Raw genomic sequence first — 21,624 nt, 5'->3', positions numbered from 1 at the left:
TGGATGAATTCTCAGATTTTTTCAAACTTTGCTGCAAAGGATGATTAGAAAGCATATCTGAAACACTTGACTCAGTGGTGGAGATGTTGCCAGGGGACTCACAGAGCTCACCCGAGAGCCGCTCTGAGACCCAGCGCTTCTAAATCCAGCTTTCTGCTACCATGCACCCGAAGATGCAGTGTGTAACTGCGTGGGTCACTGCGATCTACCTGGGAGCCCTATATCAAGTTTCAGGCCCCTGGTTTTCTGACCTTGCCCCAGCTGTGCTGCCATTTGCCAAGAGGCCCAATGGATGGACATTATCTGGCTAGCTGTCTTTTTCTCTCCAGCTTTCAAATAAAATAAAAGGCACATATAAAAAAATATATTTTGATGTGAAAGGAAGTGTTACAGAGAGAAGGAATGATCCAGAGAGCCCCCATTTGTTGATTCACTCCCCCAGTGACTGCCTCATTCAGAGCTGGGATCCAAGAGCTTCTTCGGGGTACCCCACATGGATGCAGGGACCCAGGCACTTGGTCATCCTCTGCTTCGTTCCCAGGCCGTAAGCAGGGAGCTGGATAGCAAGTAGAGCAGCTGGGCTTTGAATCATCCATATAGGATGGTGGCACCACAGATGGAGGAATACCCTGCTACACAATGAATGGTGGCAGCCTCCAGATTTTTTTTTTTATTTAGTCATGTATATGTGGTTTCAACAAGATGGAGACTTTAAGTGGATCGCATAAAGTTGCATTATGAGGAAATTGGAAATGACAGTTTTCTTTGGGTTATCAAGTACACAATTGTATTGACTTACCATGTACATAAGGTTCAAATGTGAAGTGCAGATTCTATACGTCAAGACATTTCCCTGCTTTGTGTCTGCAGAACTACAGCCTTGTGTATCCAGCACTTTTCTTTATAAATAGGATTTGTTGCATAAAACCCCAAACAGTTTTGGCTCAGATACCCATATGTGTTTGTCTTCTGCTAGGAATTTGATCCTGAAGAATTTTATTATCTATTGGAAGCAGCAGAAGGTCATGCCAAAGAAGGCCAGGGGATTAAAACTGACATTCCCAGGTACATCATTAGCCAACTGGGGCTCAACAAAGACCCCCTGGAAGGTGAGTACTGTGGTTGGGCTGGTTTCACCAGCTTGTGCCCTGTTACCCCTTGGAGGACTTAGTGGCAGGCCATTGTTTTTCTTGCTGAGTTACACAGCACGCCCCGTTTTGTATTGTGCCCGGACTCTGGGACAGAGCGTGAAATCCTAGAGGCTTTTCAAACTGAGCGTGCCAGCCTGTCCTAGGGGGATTGCTATTTCAGTCTCTGAGCATAGCTGCCCTTGCAAAGTTGTTGGGCTTTTCGTTGTTGTTGTTGTTAAAGAAACTACCATTCATTTACAACTAATACTGAAATTTCTTGTAGAAAACCAATGGTGAATGGTAGATTGCACAGTGTTCAATGTTGAGATATATTTTTCTTACTTGTCTTCAGAAAATTAATAGTAATAGACAGGAGAGCCAGAAGGGGGGAAAGGAAATGTTTCTGTAAAGCTTATATAGGGATTTATGGCTGGTTCATATGAAGAACAAAAAAGGTGTAATCCTGTTAGCTACAGAGAAGAGGAAGCTTCCTGTTGGTGATTTTCAAAAATCTAATATTGGTAAACCAACCTCGCCCATCCCCACCCCCAACCGTTTCCTGTTCAGTATTGTTTGGGATTGTTATTTATAACACTTAGGGATATGTGCTGTCTAAAAAGACTCATAAACAATCATTGACTCCTTCGTTCAAAGTGGTCTTCCTGGTTCATTAAATTGAATTTGCAACCAGTGTTTATCCTGTTTGTAATGGAGTTGGAATGATGGCTCAGAGATTCTGTACCCCTCAGCCCCCGGCACACCGCTGAAGCTGAGGGAGCCTGCTGCTCTCTGCTCCTCTCCAGCCTGTTTCCCTGCTTGGCTTGCTCTGAGGGCCCTCGTATCTTTGCTCCCAGTGAAATGATGCATGCATTACTGGGAGATAATGCCAGATAAATTTATACTGTACTGAAAGCAATACCACAACAGATTCATCACTTATCACAGACTGGTGGCTGCTTTTCTGAAAAGTTCCCTGGGGAGAGATTTTTTTTTTCCCCATGGTTTTTAAATTACCATCTTTACCTTTTTGAATCATGAGTCTTCAGAAATGGTTTAAATCAATGAAATAAAAAGGGCAGATGTTTAATGGTATTTAGATGAGTTTTAAAAATCTCTTCAGGCATTACAAAATGATGCCTTAGCTCCCTGCTTCAAAAGCCGACCCTTGGTTCCATCCCATTACTACCCACTGCTCACAAATAATATGTATTTCCCAGATAATAGTTATTTAGCAGAAATTCTATTTAAAACAGAACCATCTTTTAATTTGCTTTTTTATAAAAATAATTGGAGTGGGGAGGCTGTCAGAGTATGTTAGAGTGACTCTTCACGCTGCGGTGGCGAAGGTGACATCAAGCCCATTGCCATTTCAACCACGGCATCTCTGCACAGTTTTCTTACCTGGCAGGAATCATGGCTGTAGCCTGGCCTTTGGCGGGGGAAGGACCTGAGGCCCAGCGCTGTCTTTATGGAGGCCTTAAAGCATGAATGGTGATCTTTGACAAGTTTGGAGCTTAGCCATAGAAATTCATCCCTGGTATTTGTGCCTTTCATTCTCGACACTTGTTTTCCTGACTTAAGAGAGTTTTTTCAAATCTATTTGCTCACACGTAAAATGTGACTTCTATGTGCAACTTACTAAACGATGCCAAACGCTCGTGTGCATTGGTTTCTCATCAGTATCTGAACTGCTGCACCTCGCACCTGGCTGCTGAAGGCTGGGAGTGAGAATGCTACAGTCCAGCTGCCTGGAAATGTACCCTGGAGCCAGCAGCACAGGCCCAGTGGCCTTGACCACACAGGCTAATTGCTTTATAAATATTAGCTGCTCTTCTGTTTTACTTAAACATTATTACATTGTTTTTGAAAGCGTGTTAATTTGAAAGGTCGAGTTAAAGAAAGAGAGGTGAGAGACAGAGAGGTCTTCTATCTGCTGGTTCATCCCCAGGAACTTCATCCCCACCTTGTGCATGGGTGGCACACGCCCAAGCACTCGAGCTGTCCTCACCTGCTTTTCCAGGTGCATTTTCAGGCAACTGAATTAGACGTAGACAGCTGGGATCTAACCGGTACCCTTAGAGGATATGGGTGTCATGGGTAGCAGCTTAACACACTCTGCTACAGCATCAGCACCACACAATAATAAATATTATGTCTTTCCAACTTAACAAGTATACATTTTAGTTTGCCTCCAAGTGTTAGTTATTTAAAAAGGTTAGAGTTCTAGTTCATAGAATATTATAATATTATTACATGCAGCTAATTCCTGCAACCTGGTTCTTTACCGTGAGCTGAAAACACCAGATGCAACAAGGTATCTTAGGAGGTTTATTCCAGCGGGGCAGCAACAAGGTGGAGGTGGTGGAGAGCAAAAGGGGGGAAGGGGAAGGCAGGAAGGAGAAGAGAGAAAGAGCAAAGAAGAGAGAGAGCCGCACTTGGGGGCCCTTTTGTCTGCCAGGTATAGGGGGTGGGGATTGGGAGGGATTGAGGGCAGGCCCCAGGGAATTGGCAACTGCAGGTGAATGCCTAGGGATGATTGGTGAGTGGGCAGAGTTGAGGAAGGGGCTGGAAGATTGGGGGTGGGATTCTCTGGTGGAATGCCAGGTTACATCTGATTGGTGGATGGCTGGACATGCGCAAATTTCGTAAGCTGTGAGGAAGAAGAAATGGCGCCGGGTCCAGGGTGGGATATTCGAATAACTCTTTACACCAAGCACATTAAATATATGGCTCTGGTCACACTGGATTTTGCCATCATTTGAATGCCACCAAGAAATTATAAAATTTATGCTGAACTCATTCTTTAGAAGTTTCCTTGTATATTAACTGGGAAAGTTGATGTCAATTTACAATTATTTCAGACTCTGGAGATTGGAAGTTTTTGTTTGTTTTTTGTTTTGTTTTCTCTTTTATCAGAAAGGCTGATATACAGACAGAAAGAGGTCTTCCATCCACTGGTTCACTACCCACATGGCCAGCAATAGCCAGAGCCAAGCCTATCCAAAGCCAGGAGCCAGGTGTCTCCTGAGGATCTGCCATGTGGGTGCAGGGTCCCAAGGCCCTGGGCCCTCCTCTATTGCTTTCCCAAGCCACAAGCAAGGAACTGGAGGGAAGTAGAGCAGCCAGGACATGAACTGGCACCCATATAGGATCTTGGCTCATGCTAGGCAAAGACTTTAGCCATTAGGCTGTCAGGCTGGCCAGGAAGTTTTTTATCTAAAGACATGAGTATTGTTTTGCTTCCTCTTCCCTATACATTGTCTTTGCCCAAAATGGGCTATTGTAAGAGCATGATTATATAAAAAAAAGAGCCTGGGGAAGTTTTAGATGCCTATAAAATATGTTGTTAAAACCTATGACGTTTTATTATACATGATGAATTTTGAAAAATTATAAAATGCACGCAATGAAAGAGAATACAGATTCCCTCTGATCCTACTTCTTTGAAATACACCTTTGACAAAGTTTTAGAGAAAATTCTTTCATGTTCTTTTTCTGTCAGATATGTTTCACTATTTAAAAAATATCTAAGAATGAAAATGAACACTAGACATCAGGCTTTCTCACTTACTTATGTAAATATAGGCTTCATTCCAGTGCAAGTTGGGCAATTAAATCCTTTGTCTCTTGACTAGACCACCAGGGTAGCACTTTATGCTGGTGTCAAACATGTGGCATCCAGCCCAGAACCGACTACTTTACATGATATAATTATACACAATAATCAATGTTTAATGAGCATGCAATTTTTGTTAGTCAACATGCTAGGAGCTTTGCACACGTTGTCATATGTAATATTACTCAGAGGAAATTTCCAAGAGATAAAGAATATTGTTCCCATCTCTCCCAGAAGCAAGTTGAAGTTGAAAGGTCCCTAGCTAGTAAAGTGCTTAGACTGGTGATTATACGAATCTTTTCATCTGTAACCGCTCTTACGCATCACCGAGACTTCCTCCCTGGCACTGTCAGTGCACTGCTGGGCGCTCCTGCAGCGAACGCGGAGCCTTGGATAAGGAGTGGTCACAGCCCCAGAGGATCAGGGCACTTCTGTTGCATGTCAGTGCCTGGGATGATTGGCTTCTCACGGCTGTCTCAGCAACAAGCGATGTAGGCCCACCCAGCCCTTTGCAAGTGGCTCTAACTATGCCAGGCCATGAATCCTGCCAGCTGGGGTAGAAGCCCAGTTCTGAAGTTGTTTTGTCTCAGTGTTCAAGAGAAATGGGATCCCAGGACCAGTTGTGTATGGGACAGCATCAAGAGTCCTTTGCCGGCTCTTGCTGTTTTGAAATTTCAGATTTTTCCCCAGGGAAGCACTTCGGAGTAGAAGATAGCTTTTTTCTCTTTTACATGGTAATGGGGACATTATTTTTATTTTGTGTTAGCATAGTACTCTTATTGAATAACACGGTTTCTCTGAAACGCTGCTTCCTGTTCTTCCCACATAGAAATGGCTCAGTTGGGGAACTATGACAGTGGGACGGCTGAGACACCAGAAACAGATGAATCTATCAGTGTGAGTACCCTCTGGACGAACTGTGATGTTGGTCAGCGTCTGGGGGCTTTGTGGCATCACTTTATCAGTTCACCAAATATCTATTGTGCCTCTATGTGCAGGGCATGGTGCCAGGCAATGGGCATGCCATTTTCACCTGTTCCCATCAAAGAGAAATTAACAAAAGGAAGTCACTTACACAGAGATAGATGTAAGATCTATGGGGTTGGTGGGGGGGGGGGGGGTGGGGGAGACCGTTCCTTACCGGATTGCAACACAAAGAGATTGACCTCGGTCTGATTTGTTTTCAAGAAAATTTCTCAAGTATGTGTCATTTGAGATGAAATGTGAGAAGCAATTAGACTAGAAAGAGCCAGATTTTCTGGACATTGACAGCAGAGACTGCAGAGATGGGAGAGAACTTGAGTAAAAACTGGCCGCCCAGGTCCCTGTTGTTCCTGTTCGTCAACTATTGCTTGGTTGCACTCTTTTTTTTTTTTCAAAGATTTATTTATTTTCATTGAAAAGTCAGTTATACAGAGAGGAGGAGAGACAGAGAGGAAGACCCTCCGTCCAATGATTCACCCCCCCCCCCAAGTGTCCGCAGCAGCCGGCGCTGCACCGATCCAAAGCCAGGAGCCAGGAACCTCTTTCCGGGTCTCCCACGTGGGTACAGGGTCCCAGTACTCTGGATCGTCCTCAGCTGCCTTCACAGGCCACAAGCAGGGAGCTGGATGGGAAGTGGAGCTGCTGGGATCAGAACCGGCGCCCGTATGGGATCCTGGCGCCCTCAAGGTGAGGACTTTAACCGCTAGGCCACGGCGCCAGGCCCTGGTTACATTCTTTTGAAGAACAGGAAGTGGCGACATGTGTGTGAATGCCCATGTGTGTGTGCACAGGGAGATGGTGCAATCAGAATGACATCTTGAAAAGCAGCAAATAAGTGGGGCAGGAGGAGCAGGCGGGGTGCCTGGGAAAGCAGCTCAGAGGTGCCACAGACACACAGGCTGGAGTAGATGCCAGCTGCTGGAGACTTGTCCTCGCCTGGATTTAAAGCTGACACCACCTCTTCTTAACTGTGGGAAATGATTCTGTGTCTGAGTGTCCCCATCTGTGAAGTGGATTCACAAGATTATCAGATGGAAAGTTTTTTTAGAGATTGACTATTTTTATTGGAAGCTCAGATATATAGAGAGGAGCAGAGACAAAAAAAATGATCCTCCGTCCACTGGTTCACTCCCCAAGTGACCACGATGGTCAGAGCTGAGCCGATCCAAAGCCAGGAGCCAAGAGCCTCTTCCAGGTCTTCCGTGCAGGTGCAGGATCCCAAGGCTTTGGGCCGTCCTTGACTCCTTTCCCAGGCCACAGGCAAGGAGCTGGATGGGAAGTAGGGCTTCCAGGATTAGAACCGGTGCCCATATGGGATCCTGGCATATACAAAATGAGGATTTTAGCCGCTAGGCTGCCACATCAAGCCCAATCAAATGGAAAAATTTTAAGACACTATCATGTAGTGCATAATAAATGATAACCTGTTGTCTTAATTGCATTATCACAACTATTGTAATTTTGCATGCACTGAAATTAAGTTTCCTTGGAAACATCCAAGAGGAGCCATCAAACTGGCCCTGATGTGTGAGTTCTGATGCCTTCCACCCTCAGAGAGGAATTTCTGCTAGAGGTCTGGGTGATGTAGCCTCATCCGTGGACATCAATGAGATCATCAGGTGGGAAACAGTCAATGAGCCATAAGGGACTTGTGCAGAGCCTTGTTGCCCACAGCTGTGAAAGCTTAGAGTGGGAGTGGTGGGCAAAACAAGTGATGACCCCAATGTGAAAGTGTTCTCTGGAGGTCAGGCCAGGGCCTGGGGGGTTGAGGAGGTGAGGTGGCCCACAGTTCATGGGTTGGGTCTGCTCTCCCTGTAGATGCCCAGGATGGTGAGGTCCTGAAGTTTTGCTGAGAGGATGAAGTGGGAAAAGAGTGGGACAACACGGTCAGTTATGACAACCCTGAGTGGAGGGGCCGTCAGATAGTCATGTGGTTTCTTCTACAGCAATAGAAAGAGAATTCTGAGTGTTCAACGGGGAGCCAAGATGGTGTAAGGATGTCAGTGCTAGAATTAACAGGATTTTTTTTTTTAATAATAAAAGCATTTTGTTTATTCCTATCGTTTGAGCTTAACATTTTAAGGAAATCTTGTTTGGAAAATTGCTATCTCCACCATGGTATGGTTTCTGGTTTGTAAGGAAGGCAGACTTCTTGCACTCATGAGCTGCATGTGTTGGGTGCTGCTTTTTCCAAATAGAAACAGCCCAACTCTGGCCCTAGGCAGAGAGGCTGCATGAAGAGCCATGCCAGCCCGGACATCATCAACTGGGATCAACAGGAAGATTTGCCACATGGGATCAAATTTCAAAATGCTGAATGACAAGGATGACAGTGATGCGAACAGTTTGCAGGGAAAAACTAAAATTGGGATTTTTCCAAAAAGTTGGATGTTCTCCCCATGTGGAAATGTGGGTTCGGTGGAGTGCAGCTCAGTGGTGGTCAGGGACACAGCTTCATCAGCACTGCTATGAACAACCCGGCCCTACTGTATTCCCCAGTTCTCTGGAGCAAATGTCCCATACTCCCCTCTGCCTTCTTCTGTGTTGCCATTCAGATAGCATTCTCAAATTCTGAAATATCTTTTGTGTTTTGTTTTCCAAGAGCTCAAATGCTTCCCTGAAACTTCGAAGGAAACCTCGAGAAAGTGATTTTGAAACAATTAAGTTGATTAGCAATGGAGCCTATGGGTGAGTAGTTCAAGCAAAGCTCTCTCCTGCCTGCTTAAACAGCCGAGTGCTGCATTTGTTCTTCAAGTGTCTGTGCCAAATAGGTGTTGTGTAAGGATCTGACTCTTCAGATCACTGCTCCCCCTCTATGAGTGCGGCCAAAATAATTTCTTATTGCAAACTCCTCAGCAAACATATCAAATCACTGCCAAGTAACTGTTGGAAGGGAAGACATTGTAACTAAAGTAATGGGAAAATTTTAGGTATTCCTGTTTCTACCTCCTTCATTCTAGCCCTTTGGGAAGTATAAATTGCATATATGTTTAATAGATAGCATTATGTCATGAGGATTAGCTTGCATTTTCTGTCTGACCAGCATTCCATCTTGGAAGAAAAAAATGTAAAATGTAAGTAAGGCTGGTTTAAAAATGTTAGAGCAAAACACTCTTTTTTCTTTTGGTAGTCTTCCAGAATTTTCAAAATGGTACTTCATGCTGTGATATCAACATATTAATGGGGTTCCTTCCTTGACCCATTTGTATAGGTACACAATGTCTGTCTTAGGGCGTAGGGTGAACTTGACAAGATCTTTCTGAATTACTCCTAGTTTGGAAGGATCATCAGTGTACATACTGTTGCTTGATCAGACAGCCCAGGAGTTCTAGTTTAATCAAGTATTCATCCTAATTCCATCTGTGGATGGGGACTAATAAACAATCCCGCTGACATTGATGGCTGTTTATCACACAGATGAGCAGATGAGATCAAAGCAACTTTTGTTGTGACACAGGTTTTTTTTTTCCCTGCATGTTTTAACCTTGAACGTTTTCCACACCGTTACCTTAGTGCAGAACTTTAATATTTGTGAGTCCTTTCTGTGCTTCACCAATTTACCTTCAGGATCACGTCAAGTAGCGTATTTTCTCCAGTGGCTTCTAATGTTTTCTGACAGTATATACTGCAGTCTTTTATTTGCTCATTGAAACTTCTCGAGCCTGGGAAGATTATTCTAGTGTGCAGTTGTTGGTGAGTTTTTGTTTATTCATTGCTATTTGTTTTGTAGTTGATTGTCCTCTGGGAGATGATGCAAGAATTTTCTCCTCCACTAGAGAGACGGGTCATCTTGAATTTAATGGCTGGGTGCATTCAAGCACTGGTAGATGTTAATGGCAGTGGGTTTCTGAAATAAGATGATATGTGAACCACTTTTATAAAACTCAGGCTTGTATCTTAGCAGTATTTGGAGTTCTAATTGGTTGAGTAAACTCATTTGTGGTGCAATTAAACCACTGTAGAGTAGATGAGGTATATCATGCTTTGGGGACTGGTGGGGAATATACAAGAAGTTAAACAAGCTGTGAATCAGTAAACACCCAGGATCCAGGCCAAATCATTAATGGGCTTGCAGCTGCCTACGGGAGCTTCACTGATCAGCCAAAATTATCTTCTGGCTCTTATCTGACTTAATCTCTCATTATATTTCTGACAGATTTCTTCTATGTTTTAATTATTTTTCATTTGCAGTTTGGTTGGAGCCACCCCTGTTGTTTTACCCAAAATGCTACTGTGAACTGGTTGAGCAAATGGATTCTTTGGTGGCTAGATGAACTAGCCTCTTGTGGCTTCCGAAGGTGTCTGTGTGATGGGGCAGCTCACAGGCCAATCCTGTGACAGCTCAGTAATCGATGGCATTGGGAACCAGCCCTGTCGAGGAGGAAAGTTTTGGCTTCTCCCCACTTTGCTAAGCACACCTCATGGTTTTCTCAAACTCTTAACTGGTGACACTTCCATGTACAAAATCAGGACATATGATTTCTCTCTCTGTTTCACACTTTTCTGACCATTGCCTGGAAGTTTAGCATCCTTTTATACCCACTCAGCCTTTTGCTTGGGTGCCAGGCTCATTCTCTTAAGAGCCCTGTGTGGTTGTTGATACTCCCACCTTCACGAGAGACAGGTGAATTTCAAAGCTGTGGTTATAGAGGACTCTTGATTCAAACACAGCTCATCTCTTTGTATCTGTGACTTTCAGCCATATTTTTAAAAAGATCTATTTTTATTTTTTTTTTTAATTGGAAAGGCAGATATACAGAGAGGAGAGAGAGAGAGGCATTGGGACATAGCTGGTTAGTCCATTGTTTACAATGCTGGTTCAAACGCCTGGCTGCTTCACTTCCCAAGTACTCCCCTTGCTCATGCGCCTAGGAAAGCAGCAGCAGGTGGCTCAGGTGCTTGGCCTCTGCCACCCCGCATGGGAGACCCTGATGGAATCCCTGCTTCCTGGTATCAGCCTCGCACTGATCTGCCTGTTAACAGCCATTTAGAATGTGAACCAGTGGTGGTGAAAACCCCTCTGTGTCTGCCTTTTGAATAAACCTTTCAAAAGTCTACTGTAAGTTAAAAAAAAAAAAAAAACAAAGTTTAAAAGACGATTTCTCCTCTACTTTTCTCTCTAAGCTTGCTCTACACTGTTCTGTTTGACCCCTCAGGGATCCTGGGGCCTTCCCAGAAGAATCCCAGGAGCAGGAGTGGACCTAGCCCACACACTCCCCCTCTAGCCTTCCCTGTCCCTCCTGTATCCTCACTGCCACACGCAGATTCTCTGGCGTGGATGCGTGTCCTGTGCCCTCAGCCTCATGCATAATTCCAAACACGTTAGACAGTCACAGTCCCGATCAGCCTGATTCCTTGTGGCCCAGATCTTTGAATCCATTTCTCCCACCTTCCTGCATCTCGTTTCGCGTGAATGAAAAGAAGCTTGTCTCAGCGATGACAGGAGCCCTGGTGGTCCCTCCCCTGGACCCTTTCACCCAGTTGGGTTTTCTTGTGTCACAAGGAGGTCATTGAAGGACAGAAACAGGAGCGGTCTTTTCAGAGGAGGCAACCATTGGGACCAGGGAGCATAGGGGTCATGTGGGCATGGTGCAGCTTTCTAACGTCAGGAGGTTTACAGCCTTTGTCCGGCGGCTACAGTGTCTGTCCATCTCTGTTCCCTCCCTGTGTTTCCCAGTTGCTTGCTCTCTGCTGATTTACTTTGGAACATCCACCTATGGGAAAGAAGGAAAAGTGTCCGTGAGAGACTGCAACCGATTTCAGCATGAAATATTCCTTAAGCAGTACAGAAATATAAAAAGCCAGGAGCACAGAACAAAACAAAATCTGGTTATAGCACATTCTAATTAGAACAGCCAGTTGACTTGTGCAACTTGATCAAGATACCTGTGAGTGTCCTGAGGCAGCAATTTCTTCAGCTAGAGGATTAACTTCCATTGGTTTAAGGTCAGTTTCCTTACGGATTAACTGATTACTTTAAGTAGGTCATAGCAAGGGAAACAAGAAGGTCGAAAACCTGAGAATGCAGAATGGAAGCCATTTTTGACACGCAGGTCCCCGGTCAAGCCCAGGAAGGATGCTGGTCAAATGCAGACCTGAGGCACCTTTTTGTTTATATTTCCATAAGTCTTTACATTTCTGTTCATCCTTCTCTGATTCCTGTGTTCACAAACACATTCATTGCAGAGCCATCATTTGTGTTAGACCTGGTGATGCGTGATTGACAATCAAAATGGCAACTTTATCACGGTGTAAATTATGTCTAAAGGTCTTCAGCATTGAACATACTCAGTGTTCAATACTGAAGAAACAAATGCGAATTACGTTGTATTCCAGTTGACTCAAGAACAGGCAATCAGAGAATGGCTCTGTAGTGTGATGGCTGCAATACCTGTGTTCCACGTTGGCGGGCCTAGGTGTGGTTCCTGGCTGTGGTGCCAGATCTTAACATTCTCTCAGTGCAGGGCATGGGGGAGTCAGGCGATTGGGTCCCTGCCGCCACCCAAGAAGGAGACGTGGGTTGGGTTCCTGCTTCACCCCAGCCACTTCAGGCATTTTGGAAGTGAATCAACAGCTAGGAGTGCTCCCACCCCCTCCTCCCTCCTTCCCTCCTTTCCTTCCTCTCAAATAAACAGCAATTTGTAAAAAGAATAGATGAATGATAAAGGAAATTTAGGTTTTTTTCTTTTCAGCATTTTGAATTCTGAATTTCAGTAAACGGTAGAATTTCTCAGAAATCTCTGCTGATGACATAATTTGCCAGTGTGGAGGGTCCAACTATTTTCTTCGCTTCTTTGTATTTATCTTGACATCCTCTTACTATCATCTGATTAGGAGCACCTCAAATCATCTGTGGATTACTAATTTTAACCAATCAGTAGCTAGACAAGTTATAATGAAAGCCTTCACGTGGTTACAAAAAGAATTAGTGGTTGGGTGGTTGACAGAGAAATTAATGAAAACCAGAAATTATTTCTCAAAGATTTAACCTAAACATGTGAATATGCTGCTCTTTGAATAGACCTCGTAATGATAGCCTGCAGAAATCAGGCTTGCCCTGTTTCTGTTGTCCAATTTCAGCCTTTACGTAAGTGAGGTAAGAGCTTGAAGAAACCTAAAGGGAACAATCTTGCTCTCTGTTATTTTTCAACTTTTAGAATCTCATCCATACAAAATCAGTAGTAATTTTATTTCCTAACTCACAATCAAGAAAATTTTTAAAAATTCGTTCAGTTTTATTACAAACAACTGTAGTTTTCATTTTTTAAACTCCTGTTTTGTCAATTTTAAACACTTTTTACATTAGTGAACCTTGGCATCATGCCTAGCCAGGCAGTAGGTTTTGGAAAAAGCTGAGACTGAGCAGCTCAGTGCTTGGGTACCACCCCTAAGTCAGTTGCAAAGAGTGAGGCATCCAGCTAGCTGGCTCCCACAGTGGTTTGATTTACAGTGTGAGTAACAAACACCAAATTATTTTGGTTATTTAAGGTGTGGTTGAGAGAACTTTTTAATGTGTGTTGTTGAAGGAAGAATTAAAAAAGAAGAGGGGAAAATGAACAAAACAGGGAAAAAAGATAAAAAATGAATGCATATGTCTGATTTTTTTTGAGTAAACTAAAAAGGTGAATATTGCAAAAAGATGAAGGTTTACAGACAACACTTGAAAGAAAACTAAATTCACGGAACCTTCAAGAGGAAAGTGTTAATGTTGATTAAGCTGGGGTGGACAATGCTGGGGATTCATGTTTGTTGCATTACACTCCTGTGTTAAGTCTTGGCCCCTCACACTCACTGTTCAGGGACAGTGCAATTCCTTCCTTCTTTCTTTTTAAGATATATTTACTTTTCTTTAAATTGAAAAGTCATTTTTACACGGAGAGAGAGAGAGACAGAAAGATTTTCCATCCACTGAATCAATCCCCAGGTGGCCACAACAGCCAGAGCTGAAGCCAGGAGCCAGGAGCTTCTTCCTGGTCTCTCACACAGGTGCAAGATCCCAAGGCTTTGGGCCATCCTCTGTTGCTTTCCCAGGCCACAAGCAGAAAGCTGGGAAGAAGGGAAGTGGAGCTGCCAGGATACGAACTGGTGCCCATATGGGATCCTGGTACATACAACATGAGGACTCAAGCCACTAGAGTAATGTGCGGAGCCCTGAGACAGTGCAATTCTAATGAGAGGAAAGCACATTTCAATTTGCAGAAGCCCTTACCATAGAACAAAGGCTATAGGTTCTTTCTTGCCATTGATGGCGCTCTTTATAAATATTTATTGGGTCACTGCTTAACGGCAAGGCTCTAGCCTGCTGTCTCATGATTCGGACAAGCGAGAATGACTTCCAAGTAAGGGAGTTTATGCAGGACATCTTCCCTGTTGCTCAGCACCTCCCAGTAGGGCTTTAAGTAATCTCCTCCTACGTACTGCCGTTCTCTGCCCTGTGTCAGCCTTGGGGAGTCCAGTATCCTGATCTCCCAGAACCTGCTCTAGAGAGTACTCGGCGAAAACTTGAGACAAGGATCAAGTGCAGCTTAGACTGGTCCTTCGCAGGGATGCCTGGTTCTTTGTTTGGATGTCAGCAGCAGCATCCCTGGTCCTCTTTGAGGTGGAACAGGCACGGGTGGCACTTGCCAAGGTCACTGGTGAGGAGGAAACAGGTGACTCTTTGTTGCAGAACAGCCTCACACAACCTCTTGTCTGCTTCTCTCTGCTTTTTAAATCTCTTGGGAAGTAAATTAGTCTCCATAGGATACCAGAAGCTGGAAGAGGCTTGGTCATTCAGTCAGTTACAGGTTTAGGAAGAAAAACTGCCTGACGCTTATTTGATGTTAGGAAGCATCTGGCTCATGATGCATGTGTGGTTTTGTTGATTCTGTCTTGTTTTAGCATATGTTATATTTTGCTCTGTTTGTGCAAAAACCAAAAACATCGGCTAACTGTTGGGAAGAGCTCATGCCGGAGGTGGTCCACTCCCTGCCGTCGACAGTGAAGAGGAGCTGGACGCCTTGTGCGTGATCTGGGACCTTCTGTGAAAGAACTGTTTAAGTCAGCTTAGCCAGAGGGTTTTGGCCTGCACTGCTGTCACCAGTGGTGTGAGCTGAATTCCATCTGACACTTGGACTTCAACGCAGTTGCTGATCACATGATGTACTGCATCCCAAGACCTCCTGACTCCCTCTCCCTGTGAATCCCAACACCTGTGCTCCTTTGCAGGGCAGTCTACTTCGTTCGGCATAAGGAATCCCGGCAGAGGTTTGCCATGAAGAAGATTAACAAGCAGAACCTCATCCTTCGAAACCAGATCCAGCAGGCTTTTGTGGAACGGGATATCCTGACATTTGCAGAAAACCCCTTTGTCGTCAGCATGTACTGCTCCTTTGAAACCAGGCGCCACTTGTGCATGGTCATGGAGTATGTGGAAGGTTAGTCAGAGTGTGGCGTGGGGAACACCACACATGTGCCCTGAAATCTGTCTCGTAGGTGTTGTTGAAACTGGGAACTGAAGCCAGACAATGTGATGGCTGGTTTCCTGGTCAGTATCTACTGATAATGGCTTGTACAGTGCCTGCTCCACAGAAGCAAAGGGAAAATCGCTGCTATTTGGAGAAAAATCACTTTTCTTTTTCAGAAGCATTTAGTTTTAACTACCTCCTCTCGATGGTTCATTAACGTTGGAATTTAGGTGATGAGAATTTTCCTTGTTTTAAATCACATATTATAAAAGTATTCATTACAATTGGTTTTCTCAAAGAATGAGCATGCTTTTTGGTCTATGGTATGGCATTTATAATTTTGGAAGAAGAGATTCATTCTGGAAGATTCAGCTAGTCTTCCTGATTTTTACCTTTTAGCCAAATGTTTTGAAATTATCTGTGGTCTAACTTTTAAATGCTTCAGGAGGTCCTATTTTCCAAATTTGTTTGAGTGGCATGACTTTTTGACATATAGTTAATAAAGGATCAAAAACAAAACCCATCTATCTGTTGCCGACAGGAGACACATCTCACCAACAAAGATCAGCAGAAACTGTATCTCATGGGTTTTGATGTTTTTGTTTTTATTTTCATTACTTCAAAACAGTTTTTTTCCTTGTATTCTTTACTGACTCATAGATCATGCATTAGCATCATTTTCTTTAAGAAGGTTCTTGATTTTCATTTTCTTAGTAACACATTAGTCATTCAGTAGCATGTTATTTACTTCATGGTGTTGTAAATTTCTGTTTTTCTTCCTGTTGTTGATTTTATGTTGTGACTTTCCATTTAAGGAGATATATAGAACTGTGTAGTGGAGACTATCACATCCAGATGTAAGGATACAATGCAGTATGCATCTCTACATCCAGATCAAATATGGACCCCCAGTGAAACTGATAAATTTATCTTGACAACAGGATGTTGGACTCTGTGCCTTTAAGGGTCCATGTCCACAATGATAGACTTAACCACTGTTTATGAAGAACTATACATAGTAATAATGTAGGGGAAAATCAGTGTATCGGAAAAGGGAGGCTGGTGGAGGGGGGTGAGGGAAATCCCAGAGCCTATGGGACTGTATCATAAAGTAAAATAATTATAATAATAATAATAGTAAAGAATACAATTTTGAGGTTGGGAGCTAATAAATAATAAATGGAACAGATCAGTAAAGGCCATGACTATTTTCAAGGCATCTGGTAGAAGCCCTTGTCATCGTTGGAACAGAAAAGCAAAAGTGCCAAACTCAAAGTAATGTTAGCTATCTTTCAATTAAGTTCATGACGTCCAAGAAAAGGAGACTTACTGGATAGTGGGTCGCCGTGGAAGATATGAACGTGACTTCTGTCTGATTCGCACCCATTAGTTCTTCCAGTGCACCGAGAGTTTGTATCCTTAGCCTTGGTTCTGCCCTTTTTAATAACAGCAGTGACTAACATTTATCCTATGTTCAGTATGTATTGGGCAGTAGCTTGCATTCTTTACTTTTGCGATATCATATAATTGTCACAATAATGCTGCCATTTGTGTCCAGAAATTATAAATGAAGCCACCAGGACACTGTCATCTGCAAGAGGAAGAGTAACAGTTTTGGCTCAAGTAGCTTGGTTCCAGAACCCAAGTTTTATAGTCATTTATGTTAAATGGTCTCCATGATTCTAACAGTTCTGCTTTCGAGTCAAATCTGCCCTTGTGAATATTGCCTCTCTGAGTAGACATCTGTATTTTTTTCCACACTACATCTTAATTAGAAACGTGATTACATCCAGTCCCCTCTGATGAACATGAGCCTGTGTCTGTGGGAGAGGATTCTGCCTTGCAGTTCTGCAGTCTGAACTGATGGTCTTCATTAATTGGAGCTGTCGCTACACATGCTAAATCTTTTTTCCTGTGTTTTATAGGGGGAGATTGTGCTACCTTAATGAAAAACATGGGCCCTCTTCCTGTTGATATGGCTAGAATGTACTTTGCCGAGACAGTTTTGGCCTTGGAATATCTACACAATTATGGAATTGTACACAGGGATCTGAAACCAGATAAGTATGTACACTGATAGAACAGATCGTCTTTTGCACAATGCAGAAAGTGTTTTCATGACTACAAAACATTTTCTTTTAATATGATTTGCACATTTAAAACTTCTTCTGTAATGTCCAATACTGAACTGTTTTAAGGTGATTCCTGTGTAGTTTTTTTTTTAAAGCCCTGGTGTTTACGATCATAACTTGTGTCAAATCAGACATGACTGTAATTCCAGAATTTTTTCAAGTTTACTTTTATGACATGTTTCTAAATAGTATCTGCATGTCTTGTCATTTTTAGATAATCTTTCCCAACTCCAACATGATATACTTGCTATTCCATTTTACTCACAATTTAATTTTTTATTAATATTTAATTTATGGGTTCATTTTGCTCTCTGATTTGAGAAACAGATAGACAATTTCCCCCCAAATGACTATTCATCCTGATTCCACTTATTGAATATTTCATGCTCCTCTGCTAATTGGGCCGACTGTAAAAACATCACATGCTAATATGTAAAGACATTAACTGTGCTAAAAATTTTATGATAAAATTGACTTATGATCATTTCAAGAAAATTTGGTAAGTACAGGGAAAAATGACAGAATTTCAGAAAATTCCTAAAGACAGCTACTCAAATTTTAACCAGTTTCCTTTCAGTTGCTTTGGTTTTTTTTTTAACTAGTCTATTCCTTTAATTTTTAATTGCTATCATATGTACTGATTGTTTCTTGGTTTTGGAAAAATTTACAGATATTTCAGTGTAATTTCCTTGCGGTTATAGGAAATGTTGGTTTTGTGCTTAATGCAGAGAAATTTTAAGTAGAGTTAGAAGTTGAATTCATAAGCTTTTCTATCCATTATGTCTCTTTTGAATCACAGATGGCTTGGTTATCTTAATTCTGATCTGTGACATGGAATTATTGGTAGTAACTTCTTTCCTGTGTACTTATTCTGAAAGCAGAAATGGGTCAGAATTCTATATTTGTCTTTTTGTTAGAGTTTCAGAGGACTGTAATGACACTGTTTGGGGCTGCTCCAATACAGACTAGCTGTGCCTTGTGGATTACATTCATGCAAGAGTCAACAGCTTTGTAGGACTCTATCCCTTCCAAGGCCGGATTTTCTAATAATGTTGATACCTATATATATTGAAGAGTCTAGCAGAATGACAGGGGAGGAAGGAACCTAAATGCAACGGCAAGCTTTAAAATGACTACTGTATTCTCTGTGCTTCTGCTCCACAGCTTGTTGGTCACCTCCATGGGGCACATAAAGCTGACAGATTTTGGATTGTCTAAAGTGGGACTGATGAGTATGACCACCAATCTTTATGAAGGTCATATTGAGAAGGATGCTCGGGAGTTCCTGGATAAGCAGGTGGGTGCGCTGCTGCCGGCATCCACAGTCCGCTTGGGTAGGCCGTCTCCCCATTAGCACTGGCGGTTCAGATGTCTGTATAAGCCTTACGTTTAATAAAGTGCAGATTGTTCCCATTTTTCTCCCTGGGCCTCTTTGAACTGTCCAGCCTCTCTGTATTCCTCCCCCAACATTATGGTCTATTAGCAAGATGAACGATCTAATTGCGCACAAGTGAGGATGTGAGAGAGACAAATGGAAAGCTGTTTTTATAGGGAATTCAGGAGCCTCAGTAGAGTACTGGTGAAAGTCATGATGCATTGTACCATCCTGGGTGCTGAAATCCAAGCCATGGCCCATTTCCCTTTAAGCATGCCTCATTACCACGTGCGAACAATCTGTTCATTGTAAAGTTACTTTAGGTAAACACATCTTGACTGTCATGCTTTTATAAAATTACTAGGGTGGGAATATATTTTGGTCACATGAATACTCAAACTATCTCTGATAGTGGCAGCTTAAACAATGCATTTTTATCTTAAAGTCTTATAAATGTTTTTAACATCATAAAATAGATAAAACTGCCAAAAACAAGGTCAGATTTTCCATTTGGAATGAAACACTGTGCATAGCGTCCCATTGGAGCAAAATTTGCAACTTTCCTTCTTTGGTATTAAAGTAATGCTTTGCCCTGGTGTTTATAGGTGTCTACCTATAATTGCTACTCTTAAATTCTTTATCCATACGGTGCCAGATATTTGGGCAGGTGCACACTGGGCAAAAATCATTGCTGTTTAGCCATCTCTCTCATTTCATTCCTGTCTAATAATGTGATTGTTTTAACACTGCACTATCCTGCAGGTCTGTGGCACGCCTGAATACATTGCACCTGAAGTGATTCTGAGACAGGGCTACGGGAAGCCAGTGGACTGGTGGGCCATGGGGATTATCTTGTATGAATTTCTGGTTGGATGCGTGCCATTCTTTGGGGACACACCAGAAGAGCTATTTGGACAAGTCATCAGCGGTAAGTATCAGCAGAAGTTATCTTTAAGCCCCTTTTGGGAAGCAGCTACTTATTATCAATCTGTTGAGTATCGCAGTCCCTACTACCAAATTGTTCACCTTTATCAAACAGTTGAGCCAACAAATTAAAAGAACTACTCATCATAGCACATAACTGACTTTCACGATCTCAAGGGAACAATTTGTGTTGAAAATTGGTCTGAGGGAAGTTTTGTTAACATGGCATGTGGAAATGTACTAGCAATGGAAACAACTTTTATTGTGTGCAGTTTTTGGAAAAGAAATTGGTATGGGATTTGCAAATGATGTAACTGCCGTCCAGTTTTCCTCTTCATAATAGGAAAACTACACCAGGGAAGAAAAGGTTAATGTGGGTAACATTTATATAAATGGGAAAAATGGCTAATGGCACAATGAAGAAATTAACAAAAATGTAATAAACCCTAAAACAAATGTCTACCAAATAATAAATAATGAGAATGGGAAGGAAGCAAATTGAATCCACAGATTGTTAATGATTTCATTGGTCGTTGTTATGGTGTAATGTTATTTCTGTAACAGCTGTTCATCTTTCATTTAAAATTCAATAACCTTTAGATCTTAACCTGCAAGCTGACCCTAACTATTGTTTTGAGGCTGGTGGCAAAATCTAGATGATAATTAAATAGAATGTCTCATTACCCTACCTGCTGATTTTATAAATTTTCTCCAAAGCCTAGGTTAAAAAAAAAAAAAAAAGGCTTCCCATCTTGAAACCTTGTCAGTCATCACGAACATTTCCATCGGCCATGTCCACTCTGTTCTGGATTATAACTGCTTATCAAGGCCATGCAGGGAAATCGGGGAAACAAATTCATTTTACGTGCGAGGAGCCCCTTAGTCATAGTATTGTTTTCTGTTATTGACTTTGCAAGCCAGGCAGATTTGTAAACTTGAACTAAGTACATCTGTGAGCTGCCTGCAGTGCATAACCCCTTTTCTACACTGTCTGAGCTCTTTATGGATTTCTAACTAGACTGTTTTCTGATCTGCCGAGTCCTGCATGGCAAGGGGAATCAACTGCTTAATTAACACAAGCAGCAAATGCTAGCTTTGTTCTTAATGCCTTACAGCATAGATGCATATTCATGTTTTACTTTCCAAATCAGATTTCAGCTGCAGCACAGGAGCCCAGAGGCAGGCATACGCAGAAATAACTCATGTTTTTTATTGCATTTTTATACACACAAGCTTGCACACCTATCTGCAGGCAAAGTATGTTACAATGAGAACATCTTCTAATATTTATGACAGAGTTTAAATACTCACATTAGTATGATGACTCCGGCATCTTTTTCCGCCTTCCTTCTTGGCACGCTTGACCCTTCCTTTGTCTCTGGAGGTAGTCATTTCTGCCAGATTTCACTTTGTTCCTGTGGCTGAGGAGGGCAGGTGGGGGCCACATTCTGTCTGGGGGAGAGAGAGAGAGACAGAGACAAACTTACCCATCGATGGTCACCCGACGGGCAGGCACGGGAAACGTGGGGTTTGAGTTTCTGTTACAACTCTTCGAATCACTACAAGGAGCAACCTGTAGGGAATGACTGTGCCAAAGAAAGATAGATCAAACAAGGAAATGACAGATCCTACTTCTTGGAATATTCTTTTCTCTACCTTGCAGGAGGCTGTGTGTTTTCACATATTTCATGAAACAGTGGTTTCTCGCCCTTGATGGTGCTTAGGGACCAGCTGAAGATATTGCTACAATGCAGGTCCTGATCTGGAAGGGCCGGGCTAGGAGCCCTGTGCATCTATAACTACCTCCTAGTCAAGCGCATACGACTGCGGCCTAGACCTCCCTTGGACAAATCAATAGAGTTATAACTGACTTTTCTTCTTTCTAGATGAGATCAACTGGCCTGAAAAGGAGGAGGCTCCCCCACCGGATGCTCAGGATCTGATTACCCTGCTCCTCAGGCAGAATCCCCTGGAGAGGCTGGGCACAGGTTAGAGCATGTGTTTCGATTTTGCCAAT

The 21,624-nt window shown here is 42.7% G+C and overlaps 1 protein-coding gene across 8 annotated transcripts in view; it reads left to right on the top strand.

Annotated features, from left to right (window-relative positions):
* Window positions 1-21,624, top strand: part of MAST4 (microtubule associated serine/threonine kinase family member 4) — a 606,692-nt gene that overhangs the window by 552,495 nt on the left and 32,573 nt on the right. For all 8 annotated transcript variants that reach the window (XM_058679964.1, XM_058679962.1, XM_058679963.1 and 5 more), the window contains 8 exons: window positions 977-1,109; window positions 5,576-5,643; window positions 8,333-8,418; window positions 14,938-15,146; window positions 17,102-17,240; window positions 18,473-18,605; window positions 19,446-19,611; window positions 21,494-21,595. In XM_058679964.1, the coding sequence (XP_058535947.1) occupies window positions 977-1,109; window positions 5,576-5,643; window positions 8,333-8,418; window positions 14,938-15,146; window positions 17,102-17,240; window positions 18,473-18,605; window positions 19,446-19,611; window positions 21,494-21,595 (1,036 nt within the window). The remainder of the gene's footprint in view (window positions 1-976; window positions 1,110-5,575; window positions 5,644-8,332; window positions 8,419-14,937; window positions 15,147-17,101; window positions 17,241-18,472; window positions 18,606-19,445; window positions 19,612-21,493; window positions 21,596-21,624) is intronic.

This window comes from Ochotona princeps, chromosome 23 (assembly GCF_030435755.1).
Source record: "Ochotona princeps isolate mOchPri1 chromosome 23, mOchPri1.hap1, whole genome shotgun sequence".
Taxonomy (NCBI): Eukaryota; Metazoa; Chordata; class Mammalia; order Lagomorpha; family Ochotonidae; genus Ochotona; species Ochotona princeps.
Note: the sequence above shows the minus strand (reverse complement) of the source record. Positions and strands in the feature narration are given on the sequence as shown.